General features: G+C 50.5%; 1 protein-coding gene across 3 annotated transcripts in view; it reads left to right on the plus strand.

Moving 5' to 3' along the window:
- The window catches only part of BOK (BCL2 family apoptosis regulator BOK), a 56026-nt gene that overhangs the window by 17467 nt on the left and 15883 nt on the right, over positions 1 to 22676 (plus strand). For 2 of the 3 annotated variants that reach the window (XM_068128555.2, XM_068128554.2), the window contains exon 4: positions 4294 to 4457. The exons of the other annotated variant lie outside the window; for it this stretch is intronic. In XM_068128555.2, the coding sequence (XP_067984656.1) occupies positions 4294 to 4457 (164 nt within the window). The remainder of the gene's footprint in view (positions 1 to 4293; positions 4458 to 22676) is intronic. 3 annotated transcript variants of the gene reach the window in all.

Consider the following 22676-nt stretch of genomic DNA (forward strand, 5'->3'; position numbering starts at 1 on the left):
GAGGCTGGTATGCTGCTAGTTTTCTGAGGGACTCTCCTGCCCACAGTCTTTACTGACTAAGCATCTGCACAAAACCACATGACACGAAGTCTAAATTCGCACTCTGAAGCCATTTGCACATTTGTTTCTCATGCTGCTGTGAAGGAAACTGTAAACAAACTGGATCAATCCACACCCCCATCCCTCCACCTCCACCTCGTTTTATTATGTTGTGGTTACAGGGTGGAATTTGGGAGTGCTACAGTAAAAGATTTCTTGTATTTTGGCATATCTGCGTCTATCTGTTCACAGCTTGAGTTTATAGACTTATTGAAAGCTATAAACTTGGGATTTACATCTTGTGTATTTTAAAAAAGGGTTTTCCCACGTTCTTTTGTCTTGTGCATGAAGCACAGTCGGTTTATTCTGGTGATTGAAGTCGTAAAGAAAACAAACAGATCGGAAAATCCTTGGGATTGTCATTCAAGGAGTCATGATCCATTGGACCTGAATGGCAGGAAGCCGCCAGGCTTGGCACACCTTCAAGCCTCAGTTCCCTGTGCCCAACCTAAAATTGTTTCAAACTTTTTTGGCCTTTGCCCAACACCTCACTTTCCCAGCCTACCCCTCCCCACTTCCTTCCAACCCACGTCTTGTCTTTACTTCCTCGACTCCCCAACCCTCCTCTCCCAAATTGCTCATTCCCTCAAGGTGATTTGCATTGGGGACATTTTCTGTTTGCTTTTCCCAACCCTTCCAATTTTGGTTTTACCTCCTCGATCCTATCCTTGCATTTCTTGCTCCTACCCCCATCCTCACTTGCCTGTTACCATTTTACCTCCTCACCGGCTCACCCCACTTCATGTATTCTTTCCTGCCTCTCAAGCTCATTACTTTTCCACTTTATCCTCTGCTCAACCCTTCCTTGATGCATATCTTTATACTCATCCATTTGTTGAAAAAAAATTTTGCCTCCATTATTTATTTGCACACAAGGAAAAGTAGATACAGCAAAAGGCAAACTCTGCACATTCCAGCCTGTGTCGCATATTACCCACGTTGTATGGCAAGTTGGACAAACCTTATTTTAACCACTGCTTCTCTTTGTTGCCCTCTTCACATTTTATTCTTCTATGTATGCATGGATAAAATTCTGGACTCCCTCCACACTCCTTGCATTCACACCCACCTCAATCCTCCTTTGCACCTCTGCCTCGGATGTTCCATCTCTGGCCACTGCTCCCCCAGATACTCAAACCTATTTCCATCTGATCTCCTTCCCCTATAACTTGATATTCATTTAGTTTCTCTGCTGCTCAACCCACATCACCTTCGTTTTCTCCATGCTCATTTTCAGCCCATGTTTCTCAAATGCCTCCTTCCACTCCCCCAGTACTTCCTGCATCTCACACCCACTCTCCACCACAACAGCCAGAACGTCCGTATACAATATCCTCCACAGAATACCTTTTATGTTTACCCTCCTGCTTACCAGCTCCATCACCATGATCAACACTAGTGTGCTGAGAGCACTTCCCTGCCTCAAACCGATGTTCACATTGAACTCCTCAGACATCCCAGGACCAACCAAAACTCTTCCCTTCATTCCCTTGTATGTCCCTTCTCCAACCTTCTGCTTCCGGCACTCCCATCCTTTTCAGTGTCACCATCAGCATCTCTCTCCGGACATTGATGTCGGCCTTCTCCAGGTCCACAAATTCCAATGCCAATTTTCCTTGCACCTCCAACCTCTTCTCCACCAGCTGACTCAGCGCAAACATCCCATTCATCACACGCCTACCCTTTCTAAACCCCTGCTGCTCTTCTTTAATCTCAATCTCCACACTCTTCCTTATCCTCCCATCCAGAATCCTCTCCAGCACATTCATAACACAAATTTAGGAGCCTGTACTTCTCTGGATCTTGAACATCACTCTTCCCCTCCCATATCGGCGCAATTATCCCTGTCCTCCAATCCTCTGGAATTGAGCCCTCTCTCATACATGTACATACAACAGCCTCTTCATCCAACTGATTCCGACTTCTCGCACTGCAATTATCATTTCTGTACACACCTCATCAATGCCTGACGCTCTTCCCTTCTTCATCCTCTTCAATGCCATCTGCACTTCCTCCGTGATCTCCACCAGCTCCACTTTCCCCTCCACATACCTCGGTAGCTCTAGGTTGCCGTTGCTTCCTTCCCGGTTCAACAGCTCTTTGAAATATTCTTCCAACACCTTCAATACTGCCCCCCTCTCTCTCACTAGCTTCCCGCCACCATCATCGATCACCGCCCCTCGCCCCTCCATGTCCTTGCTACCCCCATCACTGTCACGAGCCAATTTATAGATCATCTTCCTCCTGCAATCCTCTTCCAACTTGTTGCACACCTCCTCTTCCATATCATTCCTCACCCTATCCACAACTCTCCTTGCTGCTTTATTCTTCTGTCCATACAGATGCAGCAACCCTGCTTCCTGTTGCCTCCCTCGATCCTTGATCTTCTCTCTCCTCTTCCAAGCGTTCTTTCACCAACTGCCTTCACTACTTCCTCCATCCACCTTCCCAGTTTCTATCCCTCGACATTGCACACTTTCCTGATGTCCTTTCACACAAAACTTCTGCAATTCCCAAACACGAATCTGCACACCCAGCAACTCCTCCTCCAAACCTTTGGCTTCTTTGCCAAGTTGCTCAAACCTGGCCCTCATCCTCTCCTTGTACTCTACAGTGACGTTTCCCCTACACTTCCCTCGCCTAATAACCTCCTGCTCTTAACCTCCCTCCTTTTCTTCATCCTCACCACAAACACCACACGCTTGTGCTGGGTAATAAGTAGCATGCTCTCTTGCCACTGCTTTGCATTCCTTGACCCTCCACAACTGTTGCTTCCTTACCACCACCAGATCCAGTTCTGTTCTATTCAGTTCTGTTCTATGCTGTCCGCTTCTTTAGGTAATTTTGTGGCTTTCGTCTTTGAAAGAATGAACGAGTTATGTGGCCATCCCATTCCTTGCCACTAGCTCTTAACCCTCTCTATTCCTCATTTACCAACGCATTACTCTAATCTAAACCCTGCTCCGCTACTCTCACGTACACGTTTAATTCCCCCACAATGCACAGCATTACCTCCATCTCAACCATTGCCATCATCCTCTCCAGTGCATCCCTGAATTCCTGCTTCTCCACCCAATCCTTCCAGTTTGTGGCCCATAAACTGACATCACACCATTTGCCTCTATCACCACCCATGCCATAACTATCTGTCCCTCCCATCTTTACACTGACCACCTGCTTGCCAATCGCTTCCGATACTATTATTCTCACGCCATTACTCCTTCCATCCCCACATGCGTGCAACATCTTGTATCCTCCTGCCAACTTCCTCACCCTATCTCCTTTCCATGTGGTCTCCTGTAAACCCAACACTTCCAAACTCCTTCTCTGCTTCATCTCCACCACATCGACCCCTCTCCTTCCCCCATCCCATTGATCAAACTACTTAGCCGAACCTACAGTCTGAACTGCTGCCTGCCTGACAGAGCTAGTACCATCTTGATTAATTTGGGACACTCAGGTCATCAATCAGCAGTGCTGCCAAGGCTGACCTGCTGGACCTACTACCCTAGACTGTTATTATAATCCTGTGTGCGTGCATGCATGAACACCGCTCCTTCTCCACTTGTTCCGCATCCTTCCCCTCCCCTCCTTTCCCACCCTCCTCCCTCCACAATTGACTCCTCTCCCCCACCCTCGAGGCATTCATCCATACCTCCACCCCACCCACTCCTTCTCCCCCACCCCTCCCCCCCCCCCCCCCCCCCCATCGTAAGAAGAGGAGGAGGAGGAGGAGAAGTATGTCCTCGGGCTGTCACAGGATGGCCTAAAGGTACGCACACTCACCTCCAAGCCGTTTAGCCTGGGTTTAAATCCAGATCCAACCAAAAACTATCATCCCAGTATTTCACAGGCAGGGTGATTCATCACTGTCTGCCGCTCCTCAGATGGATGTTAAACTGGGCGTCCTGTATGCCAGCACTAGTTGGTGAATGTAAAAGATTCCATGGGATGTTTTGCGAAGAACAGGCGAGTTATCGCAGGCACCATGACCAAATTCTTAATTCCTGCACTAACTACTGCTGGAAAGGCACAACCTCCCCCCTAGTATAGTCTTTGCCAAGAAACCACGTCAGCATTACTGACCCTGCCTTCGGGCAGACTACTGGAATACAAATGTATGGCTCTTTTTATTTTTTTGTGCACTCCCCCTTAATATTATGTTCTTGTTTTGCCTTGTGTCCCCATACGCAGAAGTGACGTGGGGCCGGGTTGTGGCATTGTTCATGGTTGCAGCCGACCTGGCTGAAGTTTGTGTTGCTCACGGATGTCCTGCTCTCATCCACGCCATTGTCGACTGCGTTGGTGTGATCTTCCTCAAGACTGTACTTCCATGGGTGAAGGCCCACGGAGGATGGGTGGGCTTGGGTGGGATGTGGAATGACTTTATAGACACATTTATGGATTGTCATTACTAGTTCAAACGATGAGATTCGTGGAATGCACAATTACCCACTCTCCCCTTTCCCCCTTATTACATGTGCTATAATTTATTCGATATGGAAACTTAGATGTGCTATATAGAGGTGAAATTCCATTATTTGTTCTAAACAATTCCACATACCTGCCTGGCCGTTCCTTTTCCTTTCACCATTTCTCCCCTTTCTCCATCGTTGTTAATATGAACATGGAGATACCCCTAAAAGCAAGTAAGGTTGGCTAAGATCAATGAAAATATTAACAATATGAATGTGTCTATGGAGCCCTGGTGTTGGGCTAGCGGCTAGGGTGCCGGCTTAGGATCCTAGGATCATGGGTTCGAATCCCGGTCGATCGCTGAATTAACGCCAGCGGGGTTGACTCAGCCTGTCATCCTTCCGAGGTCGGCTAATTGAGTACCAGTTCACTGGTAATTCCCTGTTTGTCGTTAAAGGCGGCAAAAAGGGTTGGCGTCAGGAAGGGCATCCGGCCGTAAAACATTGCTTCAAAAAGGGGACCAAAAAAAAAAAAAAACAACAACCACGGTCCCCGAAAAAGGCCAACCCCCGCTTTGCGGGGAAAAATGGCCTCAAGGTGGTTATTATTTATTTATAATGTGCACATTTTGATTCAGTACAAAACTGTGATGAGAAAGTAATAATCCCTCCATCTGACTTTTTTTTGGAATGAAATGATGGTTAGCCCCATGGGTTGTTGGAATGGAACTTCTTTAATCTGATTTGAGAAGTCAGAAACTGTTAGATGTGCCATGCAGTCTCTCTCAAAAATATTTCTGCTCATGACATTTATGATTGAATACAATGCTCCAGAAGGTCGACAAGATTGTAATATTGAAAGGACAGGTGTTCTGGAGGTGAATATGTTGTGTGTTCTGTACATTACTTGCATACATGGAGGAAATTGCGGAATGTTCGGTAATCTGGCTTAGATGCCAAGTTGTATCAAAGGCAGGGTGTTGAACTACCTTGGATGGAGGTTGGGACGATGAGTTGACGATCCAACTGCTAAATACCACAGTTCTTATGGAGTAAGCATGTTATCACCAACACCATGGCCAAATTCCAAATTCCTGCCCGAACTTATCCATCTAATATTGTGTGTGCATGTGTGTGTGTGCACGTGACCTGCAATTAGAGGCAACAACCAATCGGCTCTCCCCTAAATAATTAGCCCCATCTCTGGCTAGGCCTCTATAATTAACTAGAGAGTTCATAGAACACATTAGCCCATGCAGTGTTCAAGTATATGCTTCAATTTAAATGAAATAATGATTTTAAAGATCGTTTAAAATAATTCCAGAAGTTTAGCGCGATTGAAGCAGTCTTACACATCACCTTATTTGACATGTCCAAGTACTGCAAAATGCAAAGGTGTTGAAAGTGCAAAGAAGGTGATTTGTGTTAAAGTATATAGTTCAAGTACAAGTAATAAAATAATGATTGTAAAAGTCATATAAATAAATTCTGGAATCGTGTACAAAATGAACCACCTTTCGAGGCCATTTTTTCCCCACAGAGCTGGGGTTGGCCTTTTTCGGGCACCGTGGTCCCCTTTTTGAAGCAATGTTTTGTGGCCGGATGCTCTTCCTGCCGCCAACCCTGTTGGTCGCCTCTTGCGACACACAGGGAATTACCAGTGAACTGGTACTCAATTTGCCGACTTCAGAGGGATGACAGGCTGAGTCAACCCCTCTGGCGTTAATTCAGCGATCAACCGTGATTTGAAACCAGGATCGTAGGATCCCAAGCCGGCACCCTAACCGCTAAGTCAACACCAGGCCTAATCATGTACAAAATATAACATTCAATTTAAATGTTGTGCCTCAATCATAAATTGACGTTTGTGGACGGATGGATGGGCATGAACCAATATTGCTTAACCCCGCTTTTCGCTTCGTGCATGATGTAATAGCCCCCTCTGCCCTTCAAGCCAAATACAGAAGTGTAAACGACCAAGAAAAGCTCCACAAGGTAATCCCTTTTCAAACCAAACTCTTTAAAGTTCTCAGACAATCTAAGCATTGCCTTTTTAAACAGTGCAACTTTGCCCAACTTAACTCTAACTACACAAAGTCTAAACAAACTTAATTTAAACCATAAAACCCAGTACATTCTTTTTTTTATTTGATTAAATCTCCCAAAAGCACAAATCTTATTGATAATATCCCCATTAATATGGTTCACTCCGCTAAATCTTTAGGAGTCATTATTGATGATAAACTCACCTGTTCGGACCACATTTAACTTGTCCATTTCATAAATATCCCCCATAACGCTAAAATTGTTTCTCGTAACAGGTGTTTTATGTAGATTATGTTCATTTCTACCCTCAGTCACTTTAATTTATCTTTACAATACTCTAGTTTTAGCCCACCTCATTTATTACTTGCAAAATCGAAGATTTTTTTTTTAAAGTACAGTATATTGGTCAATCGATTTTGTTTGTGTCTGTCTGTTTGTTTGTTTTTGTTTGTCACTCGCCTACAGGTCACAATTTGAAAACGATCGTCATGAAACTTTACCGAGTTGTAGAGGTAGTCTCAACTGAAAAGGCAATTGATTGAGGTCATAGGTCAAAGGTCATCTTGAGGTCAAATTTCTTGATTGTCATTTTTCATCCGATTGACTTGAAAGTTGAACAGCATTTGCATATTGAGTCACATAATTGGGAAACTATTTCTGAGGTCAAAAGGTCAAAGTCAAACTTCTAAAATCGATTTTCATCTGAATAATCAATTTTCATCCGATTCACATGAGCATTGATTAAGATCGTTGATTTTAATATTTATGAAATGGACAAGTTGAAGTATCCATAGCAACTTGTTTTGGGTGAGGGGTGGATTTTGCAAGTATCGTGCTCTGCATGACGCCGTTCTTGTTGTAATATTGTACTCTTATGTGCACACACCAGAAACAACAAGCTTCATTCACCTATTGTTGCTCAAAAAATAACCCTAAGGGTTTGTACCTTCTCTCGTACTCAAGACCACACTTATACTTCATTTCACCACACTTATACTTCATTTCACCACACTTAACACTGACTCTTAATGATATGAACAAATTGCACGCAGTGATATTCATGTACAAGTATGTGCATGATCTTCTTCCCTGCATGTTTTCTTTTTATTTCCCCTCAATACACTTCACCTCGATAGACGTATACAGTTGTCATGTCAGATGGCACAATTTTTTCTTACCCTACATTTAGACATTATCCAATGACATTTTATGGTCCTCATCTGTGGAACATTATTGATGGAGCAGTGAAAGCCCAGCCATCTGAACAAATTCAAATCTTCCAACAATAAATTTCTCATGTGCCAAAATGTAGGTCTCTTGCATAAAATATTCCCCTGATAGTTAAACAATTCTTGTATTTCAGTAATTTATCCATTCTTGTTTGCTTTTGTCAGTCTTTCTCAGTCATTTGCTTGCAGTTCTTGCCTTGTCGAAAGTTTGGTGTTTAACGGATTTCACCACAAGCGTTTAGCTTTTTGGAAATGCCCCGATACTTTGTGTCCCACATATGTGAATTCATTATTATTTCTTACCTACCCTTGTACAGAGTAAGAAAAAATAAATGGCTCATTCATTAATTTTTGGGAAAGCTGCCTGATATTACCATGGTTATATCAGTAGTTTAGTTTTATCACCTGACTCGATGTTTCGGCCAGCAACACAGGGTTAACAGTGCCTCCACCAGCTTTTGTCAAGAGCAGTTTCCCTGTTAACCTCCTCTCATATATATATATATATATATATATATATATATATTGTAGCGGTTACCGCTGGATGCACACAATCACCTTGCACCGGCCAGAACACGGCCAGACGCGCCTCTCCCGGGCATGCCCGGACTCACTGTTCCCGGGCACGCCCGAACCTCCCGGGCACGCCCGGTCTCGTCTTTCCCGGGCATGCCCGCTCTCGCCTTTCCAGGGCTCGCCCAGAGCGTCCGGGCATGCCCGCTATCGCCTTTCCAGGGTTCGCCCAGAGCGTCCGGGCATGCCCGCTATCGCCTTTCCAGGGCTCGCCCAGAGCGTCCGGGCATGCCCGCTATCGCCTTTCCAGTGCTCGTCCAGAGCGCCCGGGCACGCCCAGCCTCGACTTGCCAGGCCGCAGCCAAACACGCCCGGGCAGGTCCAGACTCGCCTTTCCAAGGCTCGCCCTTGATACCCGGGCATGCCCGGTATAGCTTTTGCCGGGCAAACTTCCCGACATAAATGTGTATATATATTGCTGCTCGATAAACGGGCTTTTCTGAATACCTGAGCTGTTTTGTTTCAATAAAGCAACTCGGACGAATTCCGTCTTTGGTCACGTCAATTCTTTCGACTCGCGTTGGAGCGCAGTTCCTTCATTGGTGACCTACCGACATGGATACGGCAGTGACGCTTAAACTGCCTACCTTCTGGGAGGCTCACGCGGCTGTTTGGTTCGCTCAGGCGGACTCCCAGTTCGCCCTGCGAGGCATCACCGCGGACGACACCCGCTTCCACCATGTTGTGGCGGCGCTCGGTTCCACCACCGCGGCCCGCGCCTTGAGCCTCCTCCAGCACCCGCCGGCTGCTGACAAATACGACGCGCTGAAGACACTCCTCCTCGACGCTTTCGCCCTCTCACCAGCAGCACGCGCACGGCGCCTGCTTGACCTGCCCGAGCTCGGCGACACGCGCCCGTCCGAGCGCATGGACTATATGCTTCGTTGCTCGGTGAGCACTCTCCGGATTTTCTGTTCCGCGAGCTGTTCCTTCGCCAGCTGCCTCACCCGGTACGCCTCGCCCTGGCTGGCACGTTGATCACGGATTCCCGCGCCCTCGCCAGGGAAGCCGATAAGATCTCCTCGGCGGGCCAGCACATCGGCGCGGTTACCTGGAGCCCGCCGCTGTCCGAGACGACGCCCGAGCGCCCTGCGCGGTTGGAGGCCGAACTGCCGGTGCAACTGGCGGCCGCCACGCCGCACCGCCCGCTTCCGACACGACGGCCGGGGCCTCCACTTGACCAGGCGTGGTGTTATTACCATGCCAGGTTCGGACACAAGGCTCGGACGTGCCGGCCCCCGTGCACTTTCGGCAGGTCGGGAAACGGCCGGGCCGGCGTTCATTCCCAGCCATGAGCGCCGGCCACTCGGGCAACTTGCTGTTTATTCGGGACAAAGCGTCTGGGCGGCGTTTCCTGTGCGACACCGGCGCCCAACTGAGCGTCATACCCGCCTCCGAGCAGGACAGGCTGGACGCAGTTTGCGGCCCCTCTTTGGTCGCTGCTAATGGCTCGGCCATACGCACTTTCGGCCCACGCGTCGTCACCCTCTGCTTCGGCAGCCAGCGCTTTCAATGGACTTTTGTTACCGCCAGCGTCCCCGTGGCTTTGCTGGGCGCCGACTTCCTCTGCGCGCACGGGCTGCTGGTCGACGTCAAACGACGTCGCCTTGTCCACGCCGAGACCTTCAGCTCCCTGGCGTGCACAATGAGCAGCTCCGTGCCGACCGAACTGGCGTGTGCCCTCCCGGCAACGAACGAGTTCGCTCGCCTGCTCGTGGAATTCCCGGCCCTCACGCGGCCGACGTTTTCGGCCGTCGCGGTGCGGCACGGGATCGAGCACCACATACCCACTACGGGCCCGCCGGTCTACGCCAGGGCCCGCCGCCTCGACCCAGCCAAGCTCGCCGTGGCGAAGGCCGAATTCGACGCGTTGGAGCACCTCGGCATCGTGCGGTGCTCCGATAGCGCGTGGGCCTCGCCACTGCACATCGTGCCAAAGCCGGGGGGTGGATGGCGCCCGTTGTGGCGACTACCGCCGTCTCAATGACGCTACCACCCCCGACAGGTACCCGATCCCGCATATTCAGGACTTTTCCGCCCGTTTGGCGGGACGGCTCATCTTTTCGAAAATTGACCTGATACGGGGCTACCACCAGGTACCTGTCCGGGCGGCCGACGTCCCGAAGACGGCCGTCATCACGCCGTTCGGCCTGTTCGAATTTTTGCGGATGCCGTTTGGCCTCAAGAACGCGGCCCAGGCGTTCCAGCGCTTGATGGACGGCGTGCTGCGCGACCTGCCGTTTCTTTTCGTCTATCTGGACGACATCCTCGTCGCCAGCACGTCCCGCGCCGAGCACCTCCTCCACCTCCGAACACTGTTCGGTCGCCTCAGCGAGCACGGCTTGATTGTCAACCCGGTCAAATGCCACTTCGGCGCGACGACCGTTGACTTTTTGGGCCACAGCATCACCAAGACCGGGGCCGTGCCGCTGCCGACCAAGGTCGAGGCCATCACCACGTTCCCGCGTCCCCGTTCCATCAAGGCCCTCCAAGAGTTCCTCGGCATGGTGAATTTTTATTGAATTTTTATCACCGATTCGTGCCCCGCGCTGCTCAGCTCATGCGGCCCCTTTACGAGGCCCTCCGGGGCAAGCCGGCCAAGCATGACATTGTTTGGTCCGCGGCCATGGACGCGGCCTTCGCCAGCGCCAAACGGGCCCTCGCCGACGCAACGCTGCTGGCTCACCCGGTGCTCAACGCGCCCATCGCCCTCACTACGGACGCCTTCAACTACGCGGTGGGCGCCGTCCATGAGCAATGGGTGGACGGGGTTTGGCAGCCACTCGCTTTTTTCAGCCGGCAACTCCGGCCGAACGAGTTAAACTACAGCATGTTCGACCGCGAGCTGCTCGGGCTATTCCTGGCCGTTCGCCATTTCCGACACCTCCTGGAGGGCCGCCCGTTCACGGCTTTCGTCGACCACAAGCCGTTGGTCTACGCAATGGCTAAGGTCACGGAGCCGTGGTCGGCCCGCCAGCAGCGCCACCTCTCCGCCGTGTCGGAGTTCACCACGGACATCCAGCACGTCGCCGGCAAAGACAACGCCGTGGCCGACTGCCTTTCGCGGGCCAGCGCGAACGCGGTCCACCTCGGCGTGGACTTCGCGCTCATGGCGGCCGACCAGACCACCGACGCCTCGGTGCAGGCACTCCGCGCGGCGGACACGGGCCTCCGCCTGGCCGACATCCCCTTCGCGGGCACCGTCCTGCTCTCCGACGTCTCCCAGGGCCAGCCTCGCCCCATCGTGCCCGTTTCCTGGCAGCGCCGCATCTTCGCCTCCATCCACGGCCTTTCTCACCCGGGCCGGAAAGCTTCTCAGAAGCTGGTGTCGGCGCGTTTCGTCTGGCACGGCCTTCGAAGAAACATCCGCGACTGGGCCAACGCCTGCACGGCCTGCCAGCGAGCCAAGGTCCACCGCCACACCCAGGCCCCGCTGGCACCTTTCGCCGTGCCTGAACGGCGTTTCGACCACGTCCACGTGGACCTGGTGGGTCCCCTGCCCCCCTCGCGGGGGTTCACCCACCTGCTCACCATGGTGGACAGGACCACCAGGTGGCCGGAGGCCGTGCCCCTCACCTCCACCACCACCGCCGACGTGGCGCAGGCGTTCATCGCCACCTGGGTCGCGCGCTTCGGCGCACCAGCGGACATCTCGTCCGACCGCGGCCCACAGTTCACGTCTGAGCTTTGGGGCGCGGTCGCCCGTTCGTTGGGGGTCACGCTGCACCGCACCACGGCCTACCACCCCCAAGCCAATGGGTTGTGCGAGCGGTTTCACCGCTCCATGAAGGCCGCACTCATGGCCGGCCTTCAGGACGACGGTTGGGCCGACCGGCTGCCGTGGGTCCTTTTGGGCCTTCGCACGGCCCCCAAGGAAGACCTCCAGGCGTCCGCCGCCGAGCTCGTCTACGGCCAGCCGCTCCGCGTCCCGGGCGAATTCGTGCCCGACGCTACCAGTCCCTGGTCCGCCGCTCGCCAGCGCTCGGACCTCCAGGAGGCCGCCCGACGATTTGCCCCCGTGCCGACGTCCCGCCACGGTGGCCCCCAGTCCTACGTCCCCCCCGGCGCTTCACACAGCGGAGTACGTCTTTGTGCGTCATGACGCGCACCGGGGGCCACTCCGGCCGCCGTACGACGGGCCCTTCCGGGTCCTGCGACGGGGCGACAAGTCTTTCATCGTCGACTTCGGCGGCCGGCCGGACCGGATTTCTGTGGACCGCCTCAAACCGGCGCACATGGACGTCGACCGACCACCACGGTTGGCCCTTCCTCCGCGGCGAGGCCGCCCCCCGTCCACAGTTCCCCCCGCTCGACCACCCACCACCACGTCGGACCCCTCCCCATGACCCTCCAGGGGTCGCTTCGGCCGGGTCATCCGGACCCCCCTTAAATTGACCCTGCCGGTGCCGGTCGATTCTGGAGGGGCGTGTGTAGCGGTTACCGCTGGATGCACACAATCGCCTTGCACCGGCCAGAACACGGCCAGACGCGCCTCTCCCGGGCATGCCCGGACTCACTGTTCCCGGGCACGCCCGAACCTCCCGGGCACGCCCGGTCTCGTCTTTCCCGGGCACGCCCGGTCTCGTCTTTCCTGGGCATGCCCGCTCTCGCCTTTCCAGGGCTCGCCCAGAGCGTCCGGGCATGCCCGCTATCGCCTTTCCAGGGCTCGCCCAGAGCGTCCGGGCATGCCCGCTATCGCCTTTCCAGGGCTCGCCCAGAGCGTCCGGGCATGCCCGCTATCGCCTTTCCAGGGCTCGCCCAGAGCGTCCGGGCATGCCCGCTATCGCCTTTCCAGTGCTCGTCCAGAGCGCCCGGGCACGCCCAGCCTCGACTTGCCAGGCAGCAGCCAAACACGCCCGGGCAGGTCCAGACTCGCCTTTCCAAGGCTCGCCCTTGATACCCGGGCATGCCCGGTATAGCTTTTGCCGGGCAAACTTCCCGACATAAATGTGTATATATATTGCTGCCCGATAAACGGGCTTTTCTGAATACCTGAGCTGTTTTGTTTCAATAAAGCAACTCGGACGAATTCCGTCTTTGGTCGCGTCGATTCTTTCGACTCGCGTTGGAGCGCAGTTCCTTCAATATATATATATATATATATATATATATATATATATATATATATATATATATATATATATATATATATATATATATATACATACATACATACATACATACATACATACATACATACATACATACATACATACATACATACATACATACATACATACATACATACATACATACATACATACATACATATATATATATATATATATATATATATATATATTGTTGCGGATATGGGATTTGCATCCATCCATATCCGCTTGTAAATATTCCCCTATTTCCTCAATACTTCCCAACTATCCCCAATCCCCCATTCCCTAGTCCCATTTTCTGTAAACAACACTCTGTAGACCCGACCTCCCCCTATTTCCCCCATTATATGTCGTGCCCAGGTTCACCGCATCTCATGTAAGACAACTATAGGACATCTTGCTAGTTATTCTTATTCTATGTCAGTTAAGGACTCCTTTCCATTAATTCTGACCCTTCGTTGCACCAGAATGTGATTGTATGGCACCGTTAGGAAGTTTAGGACCTCCCAATACCTCCCCGCAGCTCTTACTCACGGTTCAGCAACAACAACAACAACAGCAACGGCAGCGGCGTGCACAGGGAGTGCGCGTCCTCACTCCGGCTTGGTTGGTAGGGGGTGTTGGGAGGGCACGAGGCCTTCCCAATGAGCCGCCATCGAACATGTGCTCAACGGGGTTACCAAATAGGGGCTCCCTGTCAGCTCCTCGTCAAGGGCGGAGCCCGGTAACCCCCGCACCCAATGGAAGCGGCGGACCGGCCCCAGGGGGGCGGAGCCAACCAGCCGAGGGCGTGTCACTCCCCGCTGAGCATGCGCAGGAAGAGGTAGGTGACGTCAGATGCGCGCTGAGCTTGAAGCAAGAGAGACGTCCCTTCCGAGCGCTGTGACACCTCCCTGCATCTCTTGGACCGTGCTTGATCCTGTCCCCGAGCCAAGGTGCACCTTGTGCTATCAACCTACCTGTCGATTCCTGCCATCAATCCCTGTGTATGTCTACCTTGTTCCGTTTGTCTGTGGTCTGTCTGGGATAAGATAAGATAAGACTGTAATTAAGTGCCCATCTCTTCTGTCTTTACCTCACTACCTTGTAATCTACCCCCTTTTCTCCACCACTGTAATTATACCCTCCTCCGGAGGTCTTGAGAACTGTACCCCTTGCGTCGTTTCATCTATCCCAGTCGTTGTCCTTTCCATCATTGATTTAGCATAGCGCGATTTGGTCAACGTCTGGGTGGAATCGGGGTCTAGTCGGGGAATAACTGTTCGGTCGCGGCAATACCACCGCTCGGTAAATAACATCTAAACCGCGTCCCGTAACAATTGGTGTCGAGGAGTGGGATTCGAGGCCCAAACCAAATTTAAAAAAAAAACATCTAGGAAAAAAAATTTGGTCAAAATTATAAAGTACCGAAATTTGCTTTTGTTTTACAAAAACCCGAATTTTTAAAGTCGCGCTATGGCAGATCAAGACGGCTGGGTTCCGGTAGAGGAGAGTGAGGCAGGGTCGATCCAGGACCAAATTGAGGGACATGAGGAGAGCGAAGCAGTGAGGGCGGCAGGTTCGCAAAATGGCGCCTCGCAGATGGCTACGGCGACCGCGACCGTAGCAGCGCCGCTGGTGGATTTGAACCTTTTTTTTTATACAAATGAAGGCCCTTATGGACAAGAATGGTGAAGAATTGGAAAGCAGAATGATGGGGGTAATGAGGGACGGAGCGAGGGCTCAGAGTGAGCAATTGGGGGTAATGGGGAACCGGATGGATGCTCAGAGTGAGCAAATGAGGGCTGATAGTGAGCGATTGGGGGGCAAAATGGGAGAAATGGGGCAACGGCTAGAAGCTAAATTTGAGGGGTTAGACAATGGGATCAAAGGGGTGAAACATGGGTTAACGGGGGTAGAAAACAGAATGGCCGCTCAAGAGAATCAAATGGAAGGGATGAAAAAGGGGTTAGAGGGGTTAGAAAACAGTATGGAAGGCAAATTGAGGGACATGAGGGACCAAGCGGAAAGGGAAGTTAAAATAATGGGGCAGCAGATAGAGGGGGTCAGAATGGGGGTAGAAACTAAATTGGATGCTCACAGGGAGGAAATGGAGCAGATGAGGGTGGCATCTGGGCAGGAGATGCAAGTGATGGGAGAAGAGATCAGAAGAGGTGTGAGTGAGGAGGTCGGAGGAGTGCGCGAGGAGGTGAGGCACTGTAAGGAGCGCATGGAGAAGGAGGTGAGAAAGGGGACTGTAAAATTGCAAGGTGGTATAGAGGAGTTGACGCTGGGAGTAGAACAACTGACAGTGGGACAAAAGGAGTTGGGGGACCAGGTAAAGAAGAACACAGCGGTAATAGAGGGTTTAAAATCGACACAGAAGGAGATGAAAAAGGACGTAGGGGTAATTAAAAAAGAGTCAGATGGTACGTGAGGGACTGACAACGAGGTTGGACGAGGTGACAGAGGTAATGGAGACGAAGGACCGGCAGGTGAGGACGCACATAGAAACGGTCAAGGTGGCCTTAGAGGACGAGCTTGAGGAGACGCACCGGGAAATAAAAGAGGTGAAGCAGAAATTAGAAGAAGTGGAAGAAGGGGTAAGCGAAATTAAGAAGTGACGGAGAGGGGATAAGAAAGAGATAAGGGAGGAAGTAAAAGAATTGGTCCAAAGTCTGTGTTCGGATCGTGATGATGTGCTCATTAACCGGATGAGGGATTCGCAGGTGATGGAGGAGAAGCAAAGAGAAAGAGGACCCGGTGTAAGTGGTGACCAATATGGTCGTGCGTATGATGCGCCAGGTGATTTAATGAGCTTGGGGGTCGAGATGGACCCGGGTGTTCGTGAGAGGCCGTTGGTGAAGTGTGCGACAGGCCTGGTGTGCGAAAAAGGAGGTGTGCGAGAAAGTCCGACTCTGGGGTGTGTGAGGAAAAAGGGCGCGCCAAGGAGTGAGGGTGTTGTCGAGAGCGAGTCGGTCGTAGCGCGTGTGCGAGGGAGCGCATGGAAGCGCGTAGTGAGGAGTGTTACAGAGGATGTAACGGAAGAATGCACGCCTGTGGTGAGTGTTACAGAGGATGTAACGGGAGAGGATGCGCGAGCAAGGTGTGTAACGGACGGGTGCATGGGGAAAGAGTGCGCTGTCAAAAGTAAGGAAGAGTGTACACCTGTGGTAAGTGTTACAGAGGGTGTAACGGGAGAGTGTGCGCGAGAAAGGTGTGTAACGGACGGGTGCATGAGGAAAGAGTGCGCTGTCGAGAGTAAGGGTGAGGGCGCTGTCAAGAGTGGAGGTGAGAGTAGTAAGAGTGACACGGAGCGTGAGTTGGTTGTGACAGGTGAGAAAGGAAGCACACCTGGAATGGTAGAGCGTGTGTGGGAATGCACGCTGGAATTGGTAGTGAGGCACGTGGTTGGGTGTGCGAGTGAGAGCACACCTGTGATCGTCACAGAGGAGGTGACCGAGGAGGGGGCGCGAAGAGGTGTGTTGGTGAGGTGTGCGAGCGACGAATGTGTGCCAAGGTGTTCGGTGGTCAGGTGTGTGACCAAGTCTGTGAGCGGAATGAGTGTACCTGGGTGTGGAAGAGAAGGTGCAAGGACGAGGAGCATGGGAACAGCTGGAGGTATGAGCAAGAAAGGGGTAGCGTATGCGTGTAAGCATGCAGGTGAGGCATCGACGGTAACCGGGTTGGCGGTTAGAACGACAGTAAGCCGAATCGGGCCTTCGGTGCGTGCCGGGCTTCGCGTGCCGCGAGAACCAGCGGGGATCCGAGCCACGGCGGGTTCGAAAGGACCGCCGTACGCGATCCACGCTGGGCCTCGCTTTGAACGGCCGCGTCCGTGCTCCACTAGGCGGAGCGGGCAGCCCGATAGGAAGGGTCGTCATGGCGACCACTTTTTGTTGAGGCATTCCGGCAGGTCGAGATCGGGCCATGGGATGGCTCCGTGCCGAGATGGTGCGTGGGACCTCGGCCCGGGTAAACCTCCTTCCCTGCACCGAATGCGGGACGTATCCAGCCGCTGGCACCAAACAACCCGCATTCATGGCTTGGCTGTACGAAGCCGAGCTTTAGAAGTAAATTGGCGCACCGAGAGGCATTAGTAAGTAGACTGTAATGACGAGGATAGTGTTTTGGCCCCGAAATTAGAAAAACAAAATTTGATGATTGGCAAAGGATTGGCAGTAATGATTGGCAGATGATGGGCAGTGATTGGCAAATTTTTGATTTGATGTGCAAAATTGGTAGTGGGAGATGCCCGATGTGGTGGGATGGCAACTCTGTCATCCCTCACAAAAGTGGGGCAAATGCGCTATAGATTATGGGGTGTATGGCAGTGAAAACTAGCCCGGGTGGGTTAGGATATTGTGTGTAGGGATCTAGCGAAGATGACATTAGGTAACGTTAAGGTTAGTTAGTGACAAGGATACCTGGAGAGGGGACGCAGGTAGATTAGAGTGGATGATAATGACGTGGGAGCGGAATAGTTTAAAGGGAAGACGGAGAAGCGCAAGTTTCAGAGGGGAGTAGTTAGATGAGATGATGCTGTGTGAGAACTGGACAGGTGTGTGGAGCAGTGTATGAGTAGGGAGTGTTGTGGATCAGCGTGAATGTGCTTGGGGGAGAGAAGGGTGCAGGCGGCACCAAGTATGAGAGCACAGGTGTGCAAGTACAGGTGTGTGGAATATATGGAGCAGAGAATGAGTGGTGTGGAGAGAGTTGGAGTAAGTGGTACGGAGTGGTGTGCATGGTGCGAAGGTGTGGATGGGGGAAGAGTGGACCCCTTTTCACGAGTACCCGGGGAGGGTAGTTTAAAGAATAGTTAGAAGGTATAGGTAAATTGTGGTTGGATATTGGCATTTGTGGTGCGGTTGCAGAATGGTATTGTGGATGGGTGCATTGGTGTGGTGAAATTGGCTGGTCGTGTGGCCTGTTAGTATGAGTGTGAATGGTTGGGCACTCCGCCACTGTTAGATGTCGGCCAGGTGAGGCCGCAGGTGGGCTCTGGGAGCCGTTAGTGTCAGTGGGTGCCTGAGGATCCCAGGTGTGGATCGGGCAGCCCGTGCCAGAGAGGGCACTGAGGGGGTGAGAGTGCGAGAGGGCCTTCCCCAGTTAGTTAGGTTAGGGTGAGGAGCAGGTGAGCTCGGTAGGCAACAACAGTGGTGGAGGTGTGCAGGTGGGCGGACCAGCTGGGAGCGTCACACGACCCAGCCACCGAAATTGTGCGGGGGCACCGAGTGTTGAATCGGGGAGTGAGACCCAAATTGATGGTGTGCACCACAGATGGTCAATGGGATTTTGGTTCTTCGAACCACATAGAGTAATGAGGGCCAATGGTTTGGCAGGAGAAAGACCCCGGGTAATGTAAAGTTGTTAAAGTCATTTAGGAAATAGTTAGGATTGATGAACCTGTCGCACCATACGCAGCCACTTACCTGAGGTGATGATGATGACTCCACACCTGTGTTTTCTTTGTTTTGTGTTGCAGGAAATGAGAATTGCTGTTTGGATTTGTGAGACGCATCACGACGTGGATAAGACATTGGGGTGATTCCATCTCTCCCTCCTTAGGAGGGACTGATGATGAATTGGTGATGGCAGATTTTGATGTTGAGTTGGAGATGGCAGATTTTGATGAGAGTTGGAAATGGCAAATTTGATTGGTTAGGAGGGAGAGAAGACGAATTTGGTTTATGGGAGGAACGGGGAAGACAGTAGGGACGTTGGTGATGTGTAAAGTAGATGTTTATGGGTAGTGTTGTGTTTTGTGGATACAGTAAGGGGTAAGGGAGGGGCAATGTAGGTTACCTGGTGGGGGGGGGGGGGCCATACGGTAGGAACGTACCTGTCTCACCTGGTTCCCATGTGCCCCCAGTGTGCATTACCTAGTACTGCGTGCACTTTTGCGCCCTTACCACCTTACTCACTTGTCTTCTTTTGTCTCCCACCTCCGAGGATCTGGCTTTGGGGCAGAGAGAGAGGAGAGAGAGAGGTGCTGGCTCCGCAGTTGTGGGCCTGTACTTCCGCTGCTTGCTGCCTGGATCGATACACCATATGGACCGCAATTTTGGTGGCCGCCCACAATGGACCGCAGTTCTTTGGCGGTCAAGCACCACCCGTGGATGGACCTCTGGGTCAACGTGGCACCTATGCCATACAGGTGAACCACTTTTAGTTGGCCCCCCTGACGGCCACAATTTAGAAATGGACGCGGTTGGCGCCTTTCTTTATTTCTAAAGAAGCCAGAAGGCCAAGTGAACTCCATGAAGGCAAGACCAGCGGCAGAACATCGGCCGGCTGCGACACCACCGGTGACCATGGACAGTTAATTGTGCATTGTTATTGAACACTTTATTGGTGCACCGGATGGTGCTGACTGTGCGTATGGGGTGGTGCTTTTGGTGCTTGGACGGGGTGCTCTGCACATTATTAAAGGCCGTAGGGCCACAGGGCACTCGTGGGTTGGTGTATCGATGCTGGCATGCGTGCTCTCCCGATGCATAACATCTGCATGTGTTCCTCAAAGAACAGGTCCTGGATCGTAGTGTAAATATCAGTCTTGTATAAATGATGCTCCCTATCGGCTGTATGTTTAGTTTGAGGATGCTTTCCGCGATTCGGTTATCCTGTGGGTGTGTTTCTGTTAGGAGAAGGGTGCAACGTCGCAGGGGGACATATTTACTCATTTGTGAACATCTGTAAAACTGTCGCACTCAGGGTTGAGTTAATAGTAGAGGGAACTACATCTGAGTGCCACACTAAAGTAGGTAAAAATTTATCGGGTCGGGACGCCCCGAGGTAGAGAAGGGTGCAATGTTGCGGATATGGGATTTGCATCCATCCATATCCGCTTGTAAATATTCCCCTATTTCCTCAATACTTCCCAACTATCCCCAATCTCCCATTCCCTAGTCCCATTTTCTGTAAACAACACTCTGTAGACCCGACCTCCCCCTATTTCCCCCATTAAATGTCGTGCCCAGGTTCACCGCATCTCATGTAAGACAACTATAGGACATCTTGCTAGTTATTCTTAGTCTATGTCAGTTAAGGACTCGTTTCCATTAATTCTGACCCTTCGTTGCACCAGAATGTGATTGTATGGCACCATTAGGAAGTTTAGGACCTCCCAATACCTCCCCGCAGCTCTTCCTCATGGTTCAGCAACAACAACAACAACAACAACAACAGCAACGGCAGCGGCGTGCACAGGGAGTGCGCGTCCTCACTCCGGCTTGGTTGGTAGGGGGTGTTGGGAGGGCACGAGGCCTTCCCAACGAGCCGCCATCGAACATGTGCTCGACGGGGTTACCAAATAGGGGCTCCCTGTCAGCTCCTCGTCAAGGGCGGAGCCCGGTAACCCCCGCACCCAATGGAAGCGGCGGACCGGCCCCAGGGGGGCGGAGCCAACCAGCCGAGGGTGTGTCACTCCCCGCTGAGCATGCGCAGGAAGAGGGAGGTGACGTCAGATGCGCGCTGAGCTTGAAGCAAGAGAGACGTCCCTTCCGAGCGCTGTGACACCTCCCTGCATCTCTTGGACCGTGCTTGATCCTGTCCCCGAGCCAAGGTGCACCTTGTGCTATCAACCTACCTGTCGATTCCTGCCATCAATCCCTGTGTAAGTCTACCTTGTTCCGTTTGTCTGTGCTCTGTCTGGGATAAGATAAGACTGTAATTAAGTGCCCATCTCTTCTGTGTCTTTACCTCACTACCTTGTAATCTACCCCCTTTTCTCCACCACTGTAATTATACCCTCCTCCGGAGGTCTTGAGAACTGTACCCCTTGCGTCGTTTCATCTATCCCAGTCGTTGTGTCCTTTCCATCATTGATTTAGCATAGCGCGATTTGGTCAACGTCTGGGTGGAATCGGGGTCTAGTCGGGGAATAACTGTTCGGTCGCGGCAATACCACCGCTCGGTAAATAACATCTAAACCGCGTCCGTAACTATATATATATATATATATATATATATATATATATATATATATATATATATATATATATATATATATATATATATATATATATATATATATATATATATATATATATATATATACTGTATATATATATATATATATATATATATATATATATATATATATATATATACTGTATATATATATATATATATATATATATATATACTGTATATATATATATATATATATATATATATATATATACTGTATATATATATATATATATATATATATATATATATACTGTATATATATATATATATATATATATATATATATATATACTGTATATATATATATATATATATATATATATATATATATATATATATATATATATATATACTGTATATATATATATATATATATATATATATACTGTATATATATATATATATATATATATATATACAGTCGTCCCTCGCTATATCGCGGTTCACTTTTCGCGGATTCGGTACATCGCGGTTTTTTCTCGCTAGTATATGTAAAATTATATCGCGGATTTTTCGCTATATCGCGGGATTTTGCGGTATAAATGTATTTTTATATACTATTATTTTAAATATTTTTGTGGTAAAATAAGCATTTTCTAGCCTAAAATTAAAAAAACGTAAAAAAATAAGAAAAATACAGTGATTAAAACATATTACAAGAAATAAAATACTTTACATAGTGTACAGTAGAAGAGTAGACAAAGAGACAAAGAGTCGTGCGTATGGAAGACGCAGATGCGGCAGCTTCCACTTGTGCGAGTTACCCACGTGAGATCGTACACGGCACGCTACTGGCAAACCAACTCGGGAACACTGAAAAGCCCATTTATCGGGCTGCATTATAAAGCACAACCAGAAACCGAAAGCCACGCCTCTCAAGCGTGGCGTGCTTCGGTGGTCACGTGACCAGCCACTCTCGCGCCGGGGATCCCCGCCGGTGACGTCACCGGCTGGAGCAAGGAGATTCTGATGCTGGTCTTGCTTGGGGAACCCATGGGTAGCTACAGTATCTTCAATGGTGAGTACCCATTAGAATTTTATATGTTGTTAAAATTACGTATGTTTAAGAGCGTAAAAAGTGTTTAAGAGTATAGGAAGTGTTTATAAGAGTATGGGAAAGGTTAATAAGAGTGTGGGGAGTTCATAATGCTTTAAAATATATATAAAAAAATATAAAAAAATATGGTCGCTACTTCGCGGATTTTCGTTTATCGCGGGGGGTTCTGGAACGTAACCCCCGCGATAAACGA

This window comes from Myxine glutinosa, chromosome 9 (assembly GCF_964187855.1).
Source record: "Myxine glutinosa chromosome 9, kmMyxGlut1.1, whole genome shotgun sequence".
Taxonomy (NCBI): domain Eukaryota; kingdom Metazoa; phylum Chordata; class Myxini; order Myxiniformes; family Myxinidae; genus Myxine; species Myxine glutinosa.